Source organism: Eubalaena glacialis, chromosome 1 (assembly GCF_028564815.1).
Source record: "Eubalaena glacialis isolate mEubGla1 chromosome 1, mEubGla1.1.hap2.+ XY, whole genome shotgun sequence".
NCBI lineage: Eukaryota > Metazoa > Chordata > Mammalia > Artiodactyla > Balaenidae > Eubalaena > Eubalaena glacialis.
Window position 1 is genome coordinate 9,887,376 of NC_083716.1, and position 15,599 is coordinate 9,902,974.

Here is a 15,599-nt window from a genome sequence, read left to right on the forward strand (position 1 = left end):
ACCACAAAGGTTGCACTTTAAATTTCAATAGAATTATGTGCTTCGTATCAGCATTATGAAATTTTAAAATTTGGTGTATCCTGCACTTTCAGAAATTTCTCCTAACAGTTAATATAATTGAATTGCATATTAATATCATTTAAATTAAGAAAAAAATCTTACAGTGCCTTTATTTTAGTATACCCTGTCATCTAAGGCCTAGATGATACTTACTAGTTAATTACGTGGCTTTGGCATGCACTAGTAGTCTTTTAGGAAAATATTTGCTTTAGTTTTGGGGGGAGGAAGTGTCTGATATATTTTTTAAACTTTATTATGAAAACTTTAAACATTCACAAAGTAGAGAGAATTGTATAATGAGTCCTCACATATTCATCTCCTGTCCTCACTAGTTTAATATAATGACTCTTCTTGTTTTATCTGTGCATTCCCCACCATTAGTTTACTCCCAACCCCCCAGTGATTTTGAAGGAAATCCCAGATATCATGTAATTTCATTGAGAAATATTTCAATGTGTACCTCTAGAAGAGAATCAACTTATTTTTATTCCCAGTGAGTACTAGCTAGCTTTGTTGTGGAGAGGAAGTTCAAGAGTGCTTGGAAACAGACCTGCCATTGCATTTTATTGCAGTTAATTTGTATTCAGTAAGATCCAGAGTTTATATTACTTGGGTTTTTTTTTATTATTACAATACATCTCAAAGGATTTGAAGTGTTGATTTTGTAAATAACATCTAAGGAAACATTATGAATTACCATCATGAATGTGTATGAAGTAATGTGACAGTCCTCATTTCAGAGCTAATCTACGATTTGCTGTGTCATTTTTTCATGGCTCCTCCCCAGCTCCAAAATGAGTTTCTTTATTTAAATGCTGAGAAACAGTCAGCATGTAACACTTATTTTCATATGAAATTTATAAGGCTCTATTTGTGTCAGAGAAAGAGAGAGCAGAGAGAAAAAATACACATATGGGGCTGAAAAAAAGAGGAAAGGGCAGAACAGTGTAAACATCAGAGCCTGGGTACCAGAGAAATAACTTCCCCTTTCTTTCACTCTCACTCACCCAACCTCCTCTCTTGGTCTTGACTTTTTAATTTCTCTCTTTTCTTGGTTTCCCCTTTGGTTTATATCTTTTTCTTCTCTTGGCATTTACCTAACTTTGCCTGTGGCATTTATGATTAGGAAGATTGCTGATTCCTCCCTTGGAGAATGTTTTATTATATAGGGGTTGTGAGATAAAACTTTAAAAAGCAAAATATTTTAGGATGAATTTGTTGTGCTTTGTTTGTTTTTATACAGATTTTGAAAAATGTTTATTTGAACTTGTTCACATAGTTGGGTACCTACTGTGGGCTAGATTGAACTTTTCTGTAGTCTGTGAATGAATGATACAATGTATGAAACGTTAACTATATATAGACATTTAGGTTCACTTCATGTGCTCTTTTTTGAAAAATTTTGTAATAATTTTTCCTCTTTTTGTGTGTTCTCTTTTGCTGCTCATTTATTGGATGAAACGGATTCTATTCATATGTGACTCTGCAGTTCACAAGATTCCTTTGCAGCTCACCTTTGGAGGTAAGATTACTCACTGACCTTGAAATTAGAATTGCTATTGGTATCTTTTGTGAGGCATTTATTTGATAATTTAAGAGTGATCATTTTGTCATGATGTATTCTTCGATACCAGTAATGAGATGAATGCAGACTTTCCTTTGTAAGAATTCCTATAAGTTACAGAGCTTTGTGAGGGCAATGACCTTCACAGCAGGTCATTGCCTTCATTTTAATAGGTAGAATGAAGTCAGTCCATTTTGAAGAGCCTTGTTGTATCTCCTTACTCCCATGCCGGTCTCACGTTGGCTTTAGCCTCTGTAAACTGCCCTGGTGTTAAAGGAGAACTGGAGAAGTCTGGGCAGAGGCTGTCATCAAGGAGGTTTCAGTTAGTTTGAGAGAACTTTTTCAAATCCATGAATTGATGAGGGAAGAGCAAAGGACTTCCCTTGTATTGAGCTTCATCTTAACACAGGCATGATTCTAGGTGCCAGATTCACTTTCTCATCTAATTCTCATAATGGTTCTGCAATTTAGAACTGAAAATCCAGCGATAAATTGTGAGATAAAGAAAACTCTTAGATAATCAGAGAACCAGTTATCAGTGTGAGCTGTGGTTTATAAGGAGTTACTTGGAGAAGATGGATGAGGCTTTGGGAAAGGAGTCGGAAAGGGGAAGCAGCTGGGTGTGTGGAGGGACATTGGACTTGGTACCAAACTTGGGGTTAAGATCAGGTCCTCACTTACTAGCCGTGTGACACTGGGCAGTCGCAGCTTCCCTGAGCCTCAGCTTTCTCATCTTTAAAATGCAAATAATTTCTACCTCTCAAATGAAGCAGTGGGCAGGGGAGCGGTTTTATAAAGCGCTATTCACATCTTACTAATATTTTGTATTCTTCTGTCAGGCTATGCTTCAGGCTATGATAAGACTCTGTCCCTGCCTTTCATTTGCCCTTCCTTTGGCCTCTATTGTTTACTTCACTCTGTGTTCCCTTCCCCACTCCCAACCTCTTCAAATCATATCCCGCTTCAGGGTGAGCCTAGATGCTGTGTCCTCTGTGATACCCTCTCTGACCGCTCCACATAGAGGCAGTTGTTCCCTTTTCTGCTTCCATAATATTGCATTCTATGATTATTGAAGCTACTATTGTTATGTGGTGTGGCCCAGCCTCCTCGTGGCCTCCTTGAGACTTCCTGGTGGCCAGTTTGAATGATTTCCAGGGGAAATTGAGCAGACCAGAGGGGGTAGTACCATCCAGGCTTGGTTACATTTTCTAAATGTCCAGGACCAAGGGGGAAACAAAGCCTGGAAAGATCCTGGGCTTTGAAATGAGAGATCCTTGGGTGACCCATGAGTAAGTAATTTCATCTTTCAATTAATCTAAAAAATGGAGGTAATAATAATACATAACTTACAGGGTTATTAAAATGAAATGAGATAATGTGTGGTAAACGCTGAGTACAATGCCTGTCACACAGAATTTTAAATAGAGTTTGGTGTAAAAGCAATAAAAATTAAAACTGTACCATAAGAAACTTGAAGACAATGTAAACTATGTAGTCTACTCTTTAATCGATAAAGCACTTTCTTAGAATGGGAAGTATCACAAAGGAAAGGATGAAAAAATTAGATCTGATTTTGTAAAAAAATCCATGATTTGGTTCATGAAGACATACGTAGTTAAGAGGCAATTTGGGAAAGTGTAATAAAAAGATTATTATACTTAATATAATCTCTTAGAAACTGTTTTTGAATGCAGTGTTTTCTTTTGCATAATATTTGGTTGGATTTTATCAGATAGTTGATCAGCTGAAATACAAATGGTAATATGTTTTTTAAAGTTTAATCTTATAAGTAATCAAAGGAATGCAATTTAAAATAGCAGTTATATACAGTTTAACTATCAAGGTATCTTTTTTATTTTTAAGTGAATGCTTGGGAAGATGTGACGAGATGGGATGTTTTTAAACTTCATCCTTTATAGAAATCAGTTTGGTCGTGTACATTAAAGATCTTATAGAAATGCATAGCTTGTGGTTGAGTAATTCTAGTCTAGGAATCACTGCCACAGAAATGAAGATTGGGACAAAACTTGCTTAAATATGTTTGTTACAGCATTATTTATAATGGCAAAAATTTATAAATAATTTAAATGTTCAACTGTAGGAAAAGGTCATATAAATCATGGTGCAGCCGGCCATATGATAGAACACCCAGTAGCCATTAAAACAGTGATCATGCGTGTATGTTCATGCATATCCATAGATGAAAAATAGCAGTATAAAATACTTTTGCTTGTACTAAGAGACAGAAGCAGGCTGCAAAATTATACATGCAGATCTCAATTTAAAAACAATTTAAGTATACAGAAATTAGTTAGGAAGGAGATAAACCAAACGTTAGCATTAACTACAAAATGCGAAATTATTTTACCTCTTGTTCTTCCACGAAGGAGTCACATGGGGAGAATGAGGTACCTTGGTAGGTTTTTGATGATGGCTCTTCTAGTCAGTGTTTGACTGAGATGTACATCAGGGAAATCTCTAATTGATGTGGAAACAGGGTCTAGTCTTGGGGGAAAAAAAGGCACTGACAGGAGCTTAGATGAAGAGATGACGTTGATAATGTTGTTAATTAAGGCTGGACGCTCATTTAAGCAAGAGCTCAGAGGAATAACCAGGAACAGGGGTTTTGAGCGGAAGGCAGCAAGGCTGGATTAGTTTACCTGCACAGGGAGTAAATAAGGAAGCTGGAGCTTGATATCTGCTTCACTGGGGTAGCGTAGCAGTTTGAAGATGTTACTAAACAATGGCAAGGATGCTTTTCAATAGTCCTCACTAACAGACTTTTCTCAAATGTAAGCTCAATGAGAAAGGACTGTGTTTTTCTTGCTTCCTTGTGTTTCCATGTATTGTTAAGTACTGTATAGGAGGCACTGAATAAATATTTGTTGATTGAATGAATGAATGAATAAATAAGTAAACTAGGCACAGCTAAGGTTGAGAGTAGCAAGCTTTTCCCCATAATCCGGCAGGACTAGCTAAGAGCACACAAGGTCTAATATTTATGTCTCAATATGGTTAAGTCTCTCTTCCCAGCTAGATTGTAGCTACTTAAGATCAGGATCTTTGTCTTTTTCATTTTTGGATGCTCTCAGGTATAAATAGGGCTTGGAATGGTACCAACCATATACCTAGAGTTGTACCAAACAAATATTTTTAAAATTACATCTTATTATTCGTGTTAAATATTGGGAATCGTTGTGTAGAAGCTTAAGTCTTTGGTGAAAAGTAGAAGGGAAAGTATCATGATCAAAGTTTAGTGATAGTTTCTGTTATTTTCTGTCTAATCTGCTTTTTCCATTTAATGATCTGGAGTTACATTTTTACCTTGGCTAAATTGATCTTTTTTCTTACTGGGCTTATGGACATGGAGGAGGCAAAAGAATCAAAATTAAAGATGACCAATGTGCTTTTCTTTTCTTGAAGTATTTGGGAAATACTTTGAGGGCATTCTGTTGATATGTTTCTAGCTTGGAATTTCACAGGGGCCACCTGATGGCATAGTTAGTGGCTGCTGCCCCGGAATTTCCAGCAGCACTGAGCTCAGGATTCTGTTCTGTGCTGCCTTGCAGAACTTGAGAGCCAAACAAAGCCAGGGCAGGAGAATGCTGAGACTCTCTAAATGTTTAATTTTGCCATTAAGCTTATGCTTCAGCTGGAGAAGGAAAATTGCAAATATGGGTAATACCCAAATATTGATACCTTACCTAATTTTGAATAAAAGAAAAATAGTTCAGGTGGAGACAGTAAAATACATGAGGTTTGCAGTTGAAAATGAAGGAGACTTTAAATTTCATTCTGCCCACAAAAACTAAACTACTATGAATGAACCACGTCCCTTTGTTATAAGTCCTAAACAGTGAACTGCCACATGAATCTAACAAAATTGTCAGGTTATAGTAATTACATCAGTAATTTGATCTGCTGTCATTTGAATGGAGCCATGTGTGGAGAGTCAGTTACTTCCCTCTGTGGGGCTGACCCTTTTACGTTTCTGTAAGCTGAAGACTAACAGAGCTCATTAAGCTCTATGGGAAAAGAGCTTTTGTCACCTCGTCAAGTCCGGCAACATATTTCCATTATATTCCTAATTTCGCCTGGCTCTGTAGCTGCTGATGTGCATTCCCCTGCTAGGTTTACATGGGATCTCTCCCTTACAGACATTTTTATTGACATTTCTAAGCCTGAATTACATTTCGTGTGGCACCACCTACAGATGTCTTCAATTAAATATAGGTAAATAAAAGGGATTATGTATCAGAGGCTAAAAGATTCTTCAAATTCTCTTCTAAGCCATACTTTGCCAGCCAATCCAGTAGTGTGAAGTCTCAGCATCATTTTGGAGGTAGAGAACTACAGAAGAGGCATTTGTAAGAAAAGTTAAACCATGTGGGAATGTGGGTCACTTAGGATTCTCTTTAAGGATGTCCTATTCCTTCATTTCAGATCAATTAAAATCTTCTTTGTTAGCAGTTAGCATAATAATTTTTGGAGAAGTTAGCAGCTGTAGTATATGGGGCACTATCCTAAACTCTCTGCTTACATTATTTTAATTTTCGTAGAATGTCTATGCGGTAGTTATTTCCAATTTCCTTATGAAGAAAATTGAACCTGGAGAGGTAGTTTAGTTGAGTTCAGTATCACAGCTACTAGTGAATGGCAACAACATGCTTAAAATGTCTTACATTAATGAAGTGATGATGATATTATTTGAAGGAAGACAGTGATAAATTTGAGATGTGCCAACCTTGGCACTGTTGAGATTTTGGGTTGGATAAATCTTTTTCGTGGGCACTGTCTTGTGCATTGTGTGATGCTTAGCAACATCTCTGGCCTCTACCCAAGAGATGCCAGTAGCGCCCTTCCCCCTGAGTTGAAACAGAATGTCTCCAGACTTTGCCAAATATCCCTAGGGGGTAAAATGGCTCCCTGTTATAAACTACTGCCTTAGAGCAGCCTTAACAAAAAAAGAACAAAGAGAGTCAATAATCCAGTAGCGATGATAGTAGCAATGATAACATGTTTTCAGTCTCACAAAAGGTGGGAAAACGAACAGGTGAACAAAGGACAAGGGAGACAAATAGAAAACAAACAGCAAAATGGTCCACTTAAACACAACCATATTAATTATTACATTAAATATTAATGATCTAAACCAAAAATCTGTTCTATGGAAATGTTTTATATCTGTGCAGTGGAAAACATGTATGTAGTCAATGGTCATACATAGTCACTGAGCTCTTTAGGAACTGAATTTAAAATACTTTAAATTTTAGTTAACTTATGTAGCCACATGTGGCCAGTGGCTGTCCTATTGGACAGTACAGGTCTAAACACTCCAATTGAAAGTCAGAAATTGTCAGACTAGATAAAAGAAAAAAAGCAAACTCCATCTTAAATATGAAAGCATGAATAAGTTAAAAGTAAAAGACCAGAGTAAACTATACCATGTAAATACTAATCATAATAAAAATGGAGTGGCCGTATTCATACCTAACAAAATAGACTTCAGGGCAAAAGCTCTTACCAGAAGAAAAGATGGACATTTCATAATGTTAAAATAGTCAGTTCATCAAGTGAGGACAGTAATCCCAAATGTGGTACACTTAATAACAGAACCTCAAAATACATGAAGCAAAAACTAAATGGAACTGAAAAGAGAAACAGTCAAATCCACAGCTATAGTTGGAGACTTTAGAACAACTTTCTCAGTAATCAATAGAACAACTAGGCAGAAAATTACAAGCAATTTAGAAGATTTGGACAAAACTATCATTCAGTTCCACTTAGTTGACATCTATTGAATGCTGTACCCAACGACAAAATACATATTTTTTCAAGTACATAGGGAGTGTTCTCCAAGACAGATCATATGCTGTACCATTATACAAATCTTAATAAATTTAAAAGGATTGAAATAATCTCTGATCAAAGTGGAATTAAATTAGAATCAGTAACAAAAAGAACTGTTATAGTTCAGCAATAATAGGACAAACAACCTAATTTAAAAATAGATAAAAGACCTGATTATATATTTCACCGTGAAGACATACAAATGGCTAATAAGCACATGAAAAGATGCTCCCCATCCATTAGGGAAATGCAAATTAATACCACAATGAGATTCCAACATAAACTCACTAGAATGGCTATAATCAAAAGATAATACCAAGTGTTGGCGAGATGTGGAGAAATGGAACCCTCATACATTGCTGATGGGAATGTAAAATGGTATAGCCACAGTTTGGCAGTTTCTCAAAATATTAAACTTAGGGTTACTATATGACCCAGCAATTTCACCCTTAGGAATATACACCTAAGTGAAATGAAAATGTTCAAACAAAGGCTTGTATGTGAACGCTCATGGCAGCATTATTCATAATGGCCAAAAGCTGGAAACAATTCAGGTGTCTATCAACTGGTAAATGGATAAGCAAAATGTGGTATTTTCATACAGTGTAATACCATTCAGCAATAAGAAGGAACGAACTACAATACGTGCAACACATGGATGAACCTTAAAAACATTATTGGAGGTGAAAGAAGCCAGGCACAACAGACTGCATATTGTGTCTTTCCAGCTATATGAATTATCCAAAAAAGGGGAATTTATAGAGTCAGAAAGCAGATCAGTGCTTGCCTCGGGTAAGAGGTACGAGCGGAGGACTGACTGCAAGTGGGCTTTTGAGAACTTTGGGGGGGGTGGTAGAAATGTTCTCAAATTGGATTATGTGGTTTCACAATTCTGTGAATTTGCTAAAGATCACAGAATTCTGCGCTTAAAATGGGTGAATTTTATCATATGTTAAGTACACCTCAGTAAAACTGTTTGAAAAATAAAAGCTTATATCATTTCTTCATCCTTTAATTTCTCAAAATGTTATGGAAAAGGTCTGACTCAGCTTGGCATCTTCCCTAGTTGTGGTCTAGGTGTTTACACAGTTTTAGCATTTGCCAAGATAGTGTTGTGTATTGAAATAGATGTTTTAATTTAAATAGTAACTAGTTAATACCCAATATTAAATAAAGTTAGCCATTAATATTTTTCGGTAGCTTGCAAAACCAACTTTCTAAGTTTTTTTTGTTTTTGGGAGTCGGGAACTACTTTGCTCTTTCTTGGAACTCTGTGGTAGACTGGGATCATATGTGTATATTTGGTTGTGTGTATGTGTATGTATGTGCACTGATTGCAAACTGCAGGTAGCACGGGTGGGGATCTGGCTTTATAGCCAGTGGTAACATTCATTCATTTTGCTGTTAGGAAAATAAAGGACTATGAGAACCTAACATCTCTTCAGTCTGTCAGCATATGAACAATAGCATTGTTTGGAATGGCTCTGGCAGATACCAAGATACCTCCAGTGACCAGAATTTGGAAGAGGGAATGGCTCTTACCTCAACTGGGTCCTGTAGAAATGAAGGGAGCTTGCAGAGGTAGCAAGTGGGAGGGGTGAGGTGGGTGGCAGTTTGAGTTGCCAACCTTGAGCAGGGAGTTCAAACAGTTTGACCAAATAAAGAGGACACTGAGCTGGCCTGAATTGGAGAGCTGTGGAGATAAGGCTCGGAAGAGGGTTGAGCTGGTGACTTGTGGGAAGCTTTTACCTGCTGTCTGGTATAATGCTTGGGAGGACCAGCAGTGCTGAAAGAGCTGGGGCCAGGGCAGACAGAGGTCACTAAAGAGGGGCCAGATCTTCTCAGAGAGTGGTTGTCAGTCTGCTGTTTGTTACTGACTAATCAGAAATGGAAAACTGGGCAGTGGCTTGATCCACTGGGCAGAAGTGGGAACATGAGTGAAGATCGCTGCTTTTCTAGTTACGTGGGTTGTGAAACAGTCATGCAGTTTTCAGGCTGAGCCCTGTGCTGTAGAATCAGAGGTCGAATAGGCAAGGTAGTGTTGGCTGAGGCACCAGTTAGAATTCCGGAGCCAAATCCCCCAAGTCATTGGGATTGTCATTTGATTGCTCTCCCTTTCAGTTGAGTCTGAGGCCTCTTGGGCAGTTCTGGTTGGGGTGAGCCTGCTGACAAAGAACCGGTTGAACTGAAGACATTATTCCTTCCCTCAGTTCACTTCAGTAACGCTGGGACAGCTTTCACGCGATTCGTCAGAATAGTATTCCCTGGGCTTACGGTGGCATTCAGCAAATGCTGGTTGAGTTCATAAATGAACTTATTCTCAGTTAGTTTCTGGATATCACATGATAGTTGAGCCAGTGTAAGCTGAAACCTTATGTTTTGTAGTGAAATTATATCAGCTGGAAGTCTTTTCCTGGAAACTGATCTCACATGATAAAAACTCAAAATTGATTCAGAGAATAAAAGAAAGCACACTAGAATAGAAAACCAAACATTAAATAGAAAAATGCCATAAATTTCCATGTTGAAGATTTTTCTGCATGGGACTTGGATTAGTTTAGGCATTTAAGTCCATTCAAGATACCTTTTTGCCAGGTCAGCCTTCCTTTAGCAAGTAGTGGTATTCATCCTTACTCCGAGGATCTTTCAGCTGTGTTCACAGTTAAGGTCATCTGCCTTGACGATTTTCATTACCCATTAGATGTGCGTGAATGCTTCAGAAAATGTTTGAATGGTAAATCCTGGCATGGATTAGTTTCCATGGGGATGTCAGTCTTGTTTGATGTTGGTAGTCATTGAGTTCTAAATAAAAATATCAGTTTGGGTTGTCACCGTGGGGTGTTTTTCTCTTCTGTCAGAAAGATTGGAAAAGCAGGAGGCTCAAATTGAACCGACAGTAAGTAAGGGCTCACATTAGGATAGTCACTCTTGTTTCTAAGGTGTTTGTCGTAGTGCTCAATAAATATTGGCTGATATGTAGAATTGAGAAGTTTGGGATTCTACTACTTTTCCTTTTGAGCGTTTAGATAGCGCCTCATAGAAGTCTTTTTGTTGGATGATTAGGATTGAAAATATAAAGGAAAATATAAGTAAAATATAAGGAAATGTCAAAGTAAACAACGGATGAACATCTTAATTTTTGTCTATTTGTTCTGTAGTAAAAATGCAGAAATAAATTCCTTTTTTATTTCTGTCACATTTATTAAAAACATTTACTGTAAATCTTTTCTCAGCTACCTATGCTTAAAGTTCAAATTTTTGTCATTACATTGTTCTTAGTTTTAAGTTGTAAATGTTAGGGTAAACTTTTTTGCTTTCTTTGAAGCATTTTAGTTCCTAAGAATTCTGTCATTGAGACATATATTTCTTGATTCGTACTTTGGTTTAGTAAATTGCTGAAGTATCTCCATTCATTAGGTTGAACAGGGCATGTTAATATATTTTGGTTGTGTTTTAGAATGGTGTGCCACAGAAGCAATGTCCACTGAGAAAAACACTGAGCTGAAAGTTGAGAATTCCAGATCCTTCCTAGCATTCTCCTAAATTGGCTGTGTGACCTTGGGCAAGTCCCTTAATCACCTTGACCCTCACTTTTTCACTTGGAAAGTGAGTAAGAATATCTCAGATGAAGACGTCCCTTAAAACTGAGTGAACTTAGCCAACATTTTAACATGTTTTATAGCTTCTTTTCAGACTCGGGTATTTTAAACCAGGCAAATAAAATAAGCTTCCCCCAACCTACAGCTTGCTGTAGTTCTGAAGCAAGTTGACATTTTACTTAGAATGGTTCTACTCACTTTTTTCTATAAAAACAAGTCTTATGCTGTTAACTTGCATACCCAAATGTTATTTCTCTTATTTTTGTCCTTAATATGGTCTCAGTCGTACATATTAATTATATTTTTAATAAAGTGATAACTTGTTTCATAGCAAAAACTTGAGGTAGGAAATTGAGAACTACCTGTTATAGATAAGCATTATAGCAGACTGAGAAAGTGCGTAAATACAAACATCACAACTTTCTTACAGATCCCTTTTACACCTTCTCAAAGTGGCAAAGATGAAAACGTTTATTGACATGACCTAAAGATATAGCCATTCTGTAGCATATGTAAATATGAAGTAAAAGTGTGTAAACTTAAAATTACGCTTGTTGTTTTAGTGTTCATTCTTACTTAGAAACTACCAAGGCATCCAAAGATTATTCATTAAATTTGTTGATTTACATTAATCCACATTTTAAAATTATATAAATATCTTAGAAATTAAGCCAACACAAAACATAAAAGTAATATGGGTTGCTCAACATTAATAATCATTAGGGAAATGCAAATCCAACCCACAAAGACATACCACCTTCATACCCACTAGGATGGCTATTATTAAAAAACCAGAAAACAGGAAATGTTGGCATGGATGTGCAGAAATTGGAACCCTTGTGCATTGTTGGTGGGCATGTAAAATGGAAAGCAGTATGGTGGTTCCTCAAAGAATTAAAAATAGAATTACCACATGATCTAGCAATTCCTCTTCTGGGTATATACACAAAAGAATTGAAAGTAGGGACTCAAACAGATAATTGTACAGCAATGTTCATAGAAGATTATTCATAATAGCCAAAAAGTAGAAGCAGCCCGTGTGTCTACGGACAGATGAATGGATAAACAAAATGTGGTAAATACACACGGTAGAATATTATTTAGCCCTAAAAAGGAAGGAAATTCTGACACATGCTATACAACATGGACAAACCTTGAGGACATTATGCTAAGTAAAATAAGCCAGTCACAAAAGGGCAAGTACTGTATGATTCCACTTAGCTCAAGTACCTAGAGTAGTCAAATTCATAGAGACAAAGTAGAGTAGTGGTTGCTAGGGGCTGGGGGAAGGAAGGTAGTGGGCAGTTATTGTTTAATGGCTACAGAGATTCAGTATGGGATGATGAAAAAGTTCTGGGGATGGATGGTGGTGATATTTGCACAACAGTGTAAATGTACTCAGTACCCATGAATTATACACTCAAAGATGTTGAAAATGGTAAGTTTTATGTTATGTATATTTTACCACAATTTAGTAAATATGTTAAAACGTCAGAATTATACTTCAATTCACTTGAACACAAATTGGCGTTTTTCAAAATCTTAAGCATTGTATAGGAATAGTGTTTAACTTTTTTGATTAGTAAACCAATGAGTAGTTTTGGAAGTTTATTAAAACTATTCTCTTCATTACACAAAACCTCCCTCATATATTCTTTTAAAAATCCACTCATGTGTTATACAGTAAGTCCCCTACATACGAACCTTCAAGTTTCGAACTTTCAAAGATGCAAACATGGGATCGCGTGTCCAATCATGTAAGTTAGTTCATGTGTCTGGCATACATTGTCACGTGCGTGCATCCTGTACAAGTGGTTGTGCTTTTGTGTACTTTACAGTACTGCATAGAGTACAGTAGTAGTGTCTTTATTTCAAGCCCAGGATGTCCGGAAGCAAGCGTAAAATCAGCAGTGATGTAGCTGGTACTGCTAAGAAGTGCCAGGGATTGGAGGCCCAGAGAAAGGATGAAGGGAGACAAGAGGAAGAAGTAACTGAAGAACCGAAGAGATTCACGATGTAGGAAATGGCAAGGGGATTTTCTTTATTTGAGGAGGCACTGTTGGCTTTTAAGGCACAGGACCTGAACGTAGAACAGTACACGAAGGTTACAGCAGCCATTCAGAATGCAATCCAGTGCTACCATGTCACCTATGATGAGAAAAAAGAGCTACTACCCAGACATCACTGGATCGTTTTTTCAAGAGGGTAGATAGAATTGAATCCAGCAAGGAACCGAAACCTGTGCCATCAACGTCAGGTGTGAGTGACATTGCAGCTTGCCCTCTGTCTCCTATTGCTGACGATCCTTCAGCTCTACCATCTCCCACCTCCTGTCCCTCCTCCACGGAGTAACTCTTCTTGCCTGTTCACTCGATGCCAGACCCTGTATGCCAGCTGTTGTACTGTACTACTGTACTTTTCAAGGTACTGTACTGTAAGATTAAAAATGTTGTCTTTATTTTTTGTGTTTGTTTTTTCTGTATTATTTGTGTGAAAAGTATCATAAACCTATTACAGGACAGTACTATATAGCTGATTGTGTTAGTTGGGTACCTAGGCTAACTTTGTTGGACTTATGAACAAATTGGACTTATGAACACACTCTCGGAACGGAACTCGTTCGTATGTAGGGACTTACTGTATTTAATACTAATAAACCTGAGAAAAGACATAACTTTCTTTTTTCCTTCCTCCCTCCTTTCCTTCCTTCCTTCCTTCTTTTCTTAACTAATTAATTAATTTTTTTGGTTGCGTTGGGTGTTCGTTGCTGCGCATGGGCTTTCTCTAGTTGCGGTGAGCGGGGGCTACTCTTCGTTGTGGTGCGCAGGCTTCTCATTGCAGTGGCTTCTCTTGTTGTGGAGCATGGTCTCCAGGCATGTGGGCTTCAGTAGTTGTGGCACGTGGGCTCACTAGTTGTGGCTCACGGGCTCTAGAGCACAGGCTCAGTAGTTGTGGCTCACGGGCTTAGTTGCTCCGTGGCATGTGGGATCTTCCCGGACCAGGGCTCGAACCCGTGTCCCCTGCATTGACAGGTGGATTCTTAACCACTGTGCCACCAGAGAAGCCCCAACTTTTTTTCTTTCTTAAACCAAAATTATTAAACCAGTTTGATTTATCTTAAAAATGTTTCTGAACTAGCAATTTCTGTAAGGAGTTTATTTTCTGTGGAGTTGGAGAATATTTGATTTATATAAATGCTTATTTCTATAAATCAGTTTTACAAAGCTCCTCTAATTAAGAGATGTAATAGTGTGATTTATTAATACTCTCTGGATGTAGGAAAATATTTCACGTACAATAAGAAGTAAAGACTTTTCTGAATTTTAGAGTCACAAGCATATAGAGAGCTTTTAGCTTCAGTTCTCTGTTATTTCTCTGAAAATAAACACAGAAACTCATTGGTTCAGAACTCAAAAGATCTGCTCTCTTTAATTGATTGAACTCACAAATAAGAACACAGACAAAATCAAACAAACCAGGTTCTTTGTCTTCTCTCATCCAAAAGAGAATAGATCTTCATCATCCATCCAACAGGGACTATGAACCAGAATCAACTATTGCTGCCAGTGATGGGGATAACTTACTAGTCATAAGACATAAACAAAACACACACTTAGTAGAGAGACAGAAGAAGACTTAGAGAAAAACAGAGCAAAGTTACATAGAACTCTGTTGCTACATAGGAATCTCTTTTTGAGAGTCAAGAAAAGACATGCTAGGCTTAACATACTGTGAGGGCACTTATAAATTATTTAGATCCATCACGTGAGTTAGTTCACTTGAGCTTCTTGGTGGATGACCTCCAAAACTGTTAAACTGTAATTTTCCAGAAGTTAAAATTATGGCCTTCATGCAAATACAGCATGAACACATGTCAAGTTTTATTTGACTTATTAATTAATGCAAGAACCAGTAAGACATTAGAACTGGTGTCAAGAATAGCATTTGTGAAAATACAGATGTTGATATATACATATATCTGGTATATATCTGCAGGCAATTTAATAAAGGGTTGAGATGAGATTGCTAAGTTAGATAAATACAACTGGCTATTGTCTTACAGGGCATTAAACTGTAACCTTTTGGGTTATTTGTTCCACTAGACGGAAGTCTATAAGTTAACCTCTACCCCAACCAAATTGAAAAATAACTCAGTCAATAGAGAATCAAGCCCAGAACTATCCTGAAAGAACACCCAGTAATTTCTTTGACCTTTGTCAGATTTCACCTATTAATCATCTACTTAGCACTTACTAGTAATTCTTCAACCTTGGATTTTAAAATTCTTTTTTGTTTATATATTAATGTATGTTATTAAAAATAACAGACTGTTTATTTTTAAAATATGGACAGTAGAAGAATAAAAAAAAATCACTCATAAACTCTACTGACAATGTTAGATGTTTTTTTCCCCATCTTTACAAAAGTTTGTGTGTAGTTACACACACATAGAAATTTTTCATATGCTTGGGATCATACATCTCATTTTATATTGTTATGTTTTCACTTAATTTGGAGAAATGTTT

The 15,599-nt window shown here is 37.0% G+C and overlaps 1 protein-coding gene across 8 annotated transcripts in view; it reads left to right on the plus strand.

Annotated features, from left to right (window-relative positions):
* Positions 1–15,599, plus strand: part of ATE1 (arginyltransferase 1) — a 169,757-nt gene that overhangs the window by 47,830 nt on the left and 106,328 nt on the right. For 7 of the 8 annotated variants that reach the window (XM_061187570.1, XM_061187580.1, XM_061187593.1 and 4 more), the window contains one exon: positions 1,550–1,582. The exons of the other annotated variant lie outside the window; for it this stretch is intronic. In XM_061187570.1, the coding sequence (XP_061043553.1) occupies positions 1,550–1,582 (33 nt within the window). The remainder of the gene's footprint in view (positions 1–1,549; positions 1,583–15,599) is intronic. 8 annotated transcript variants of the gene reach the window in all.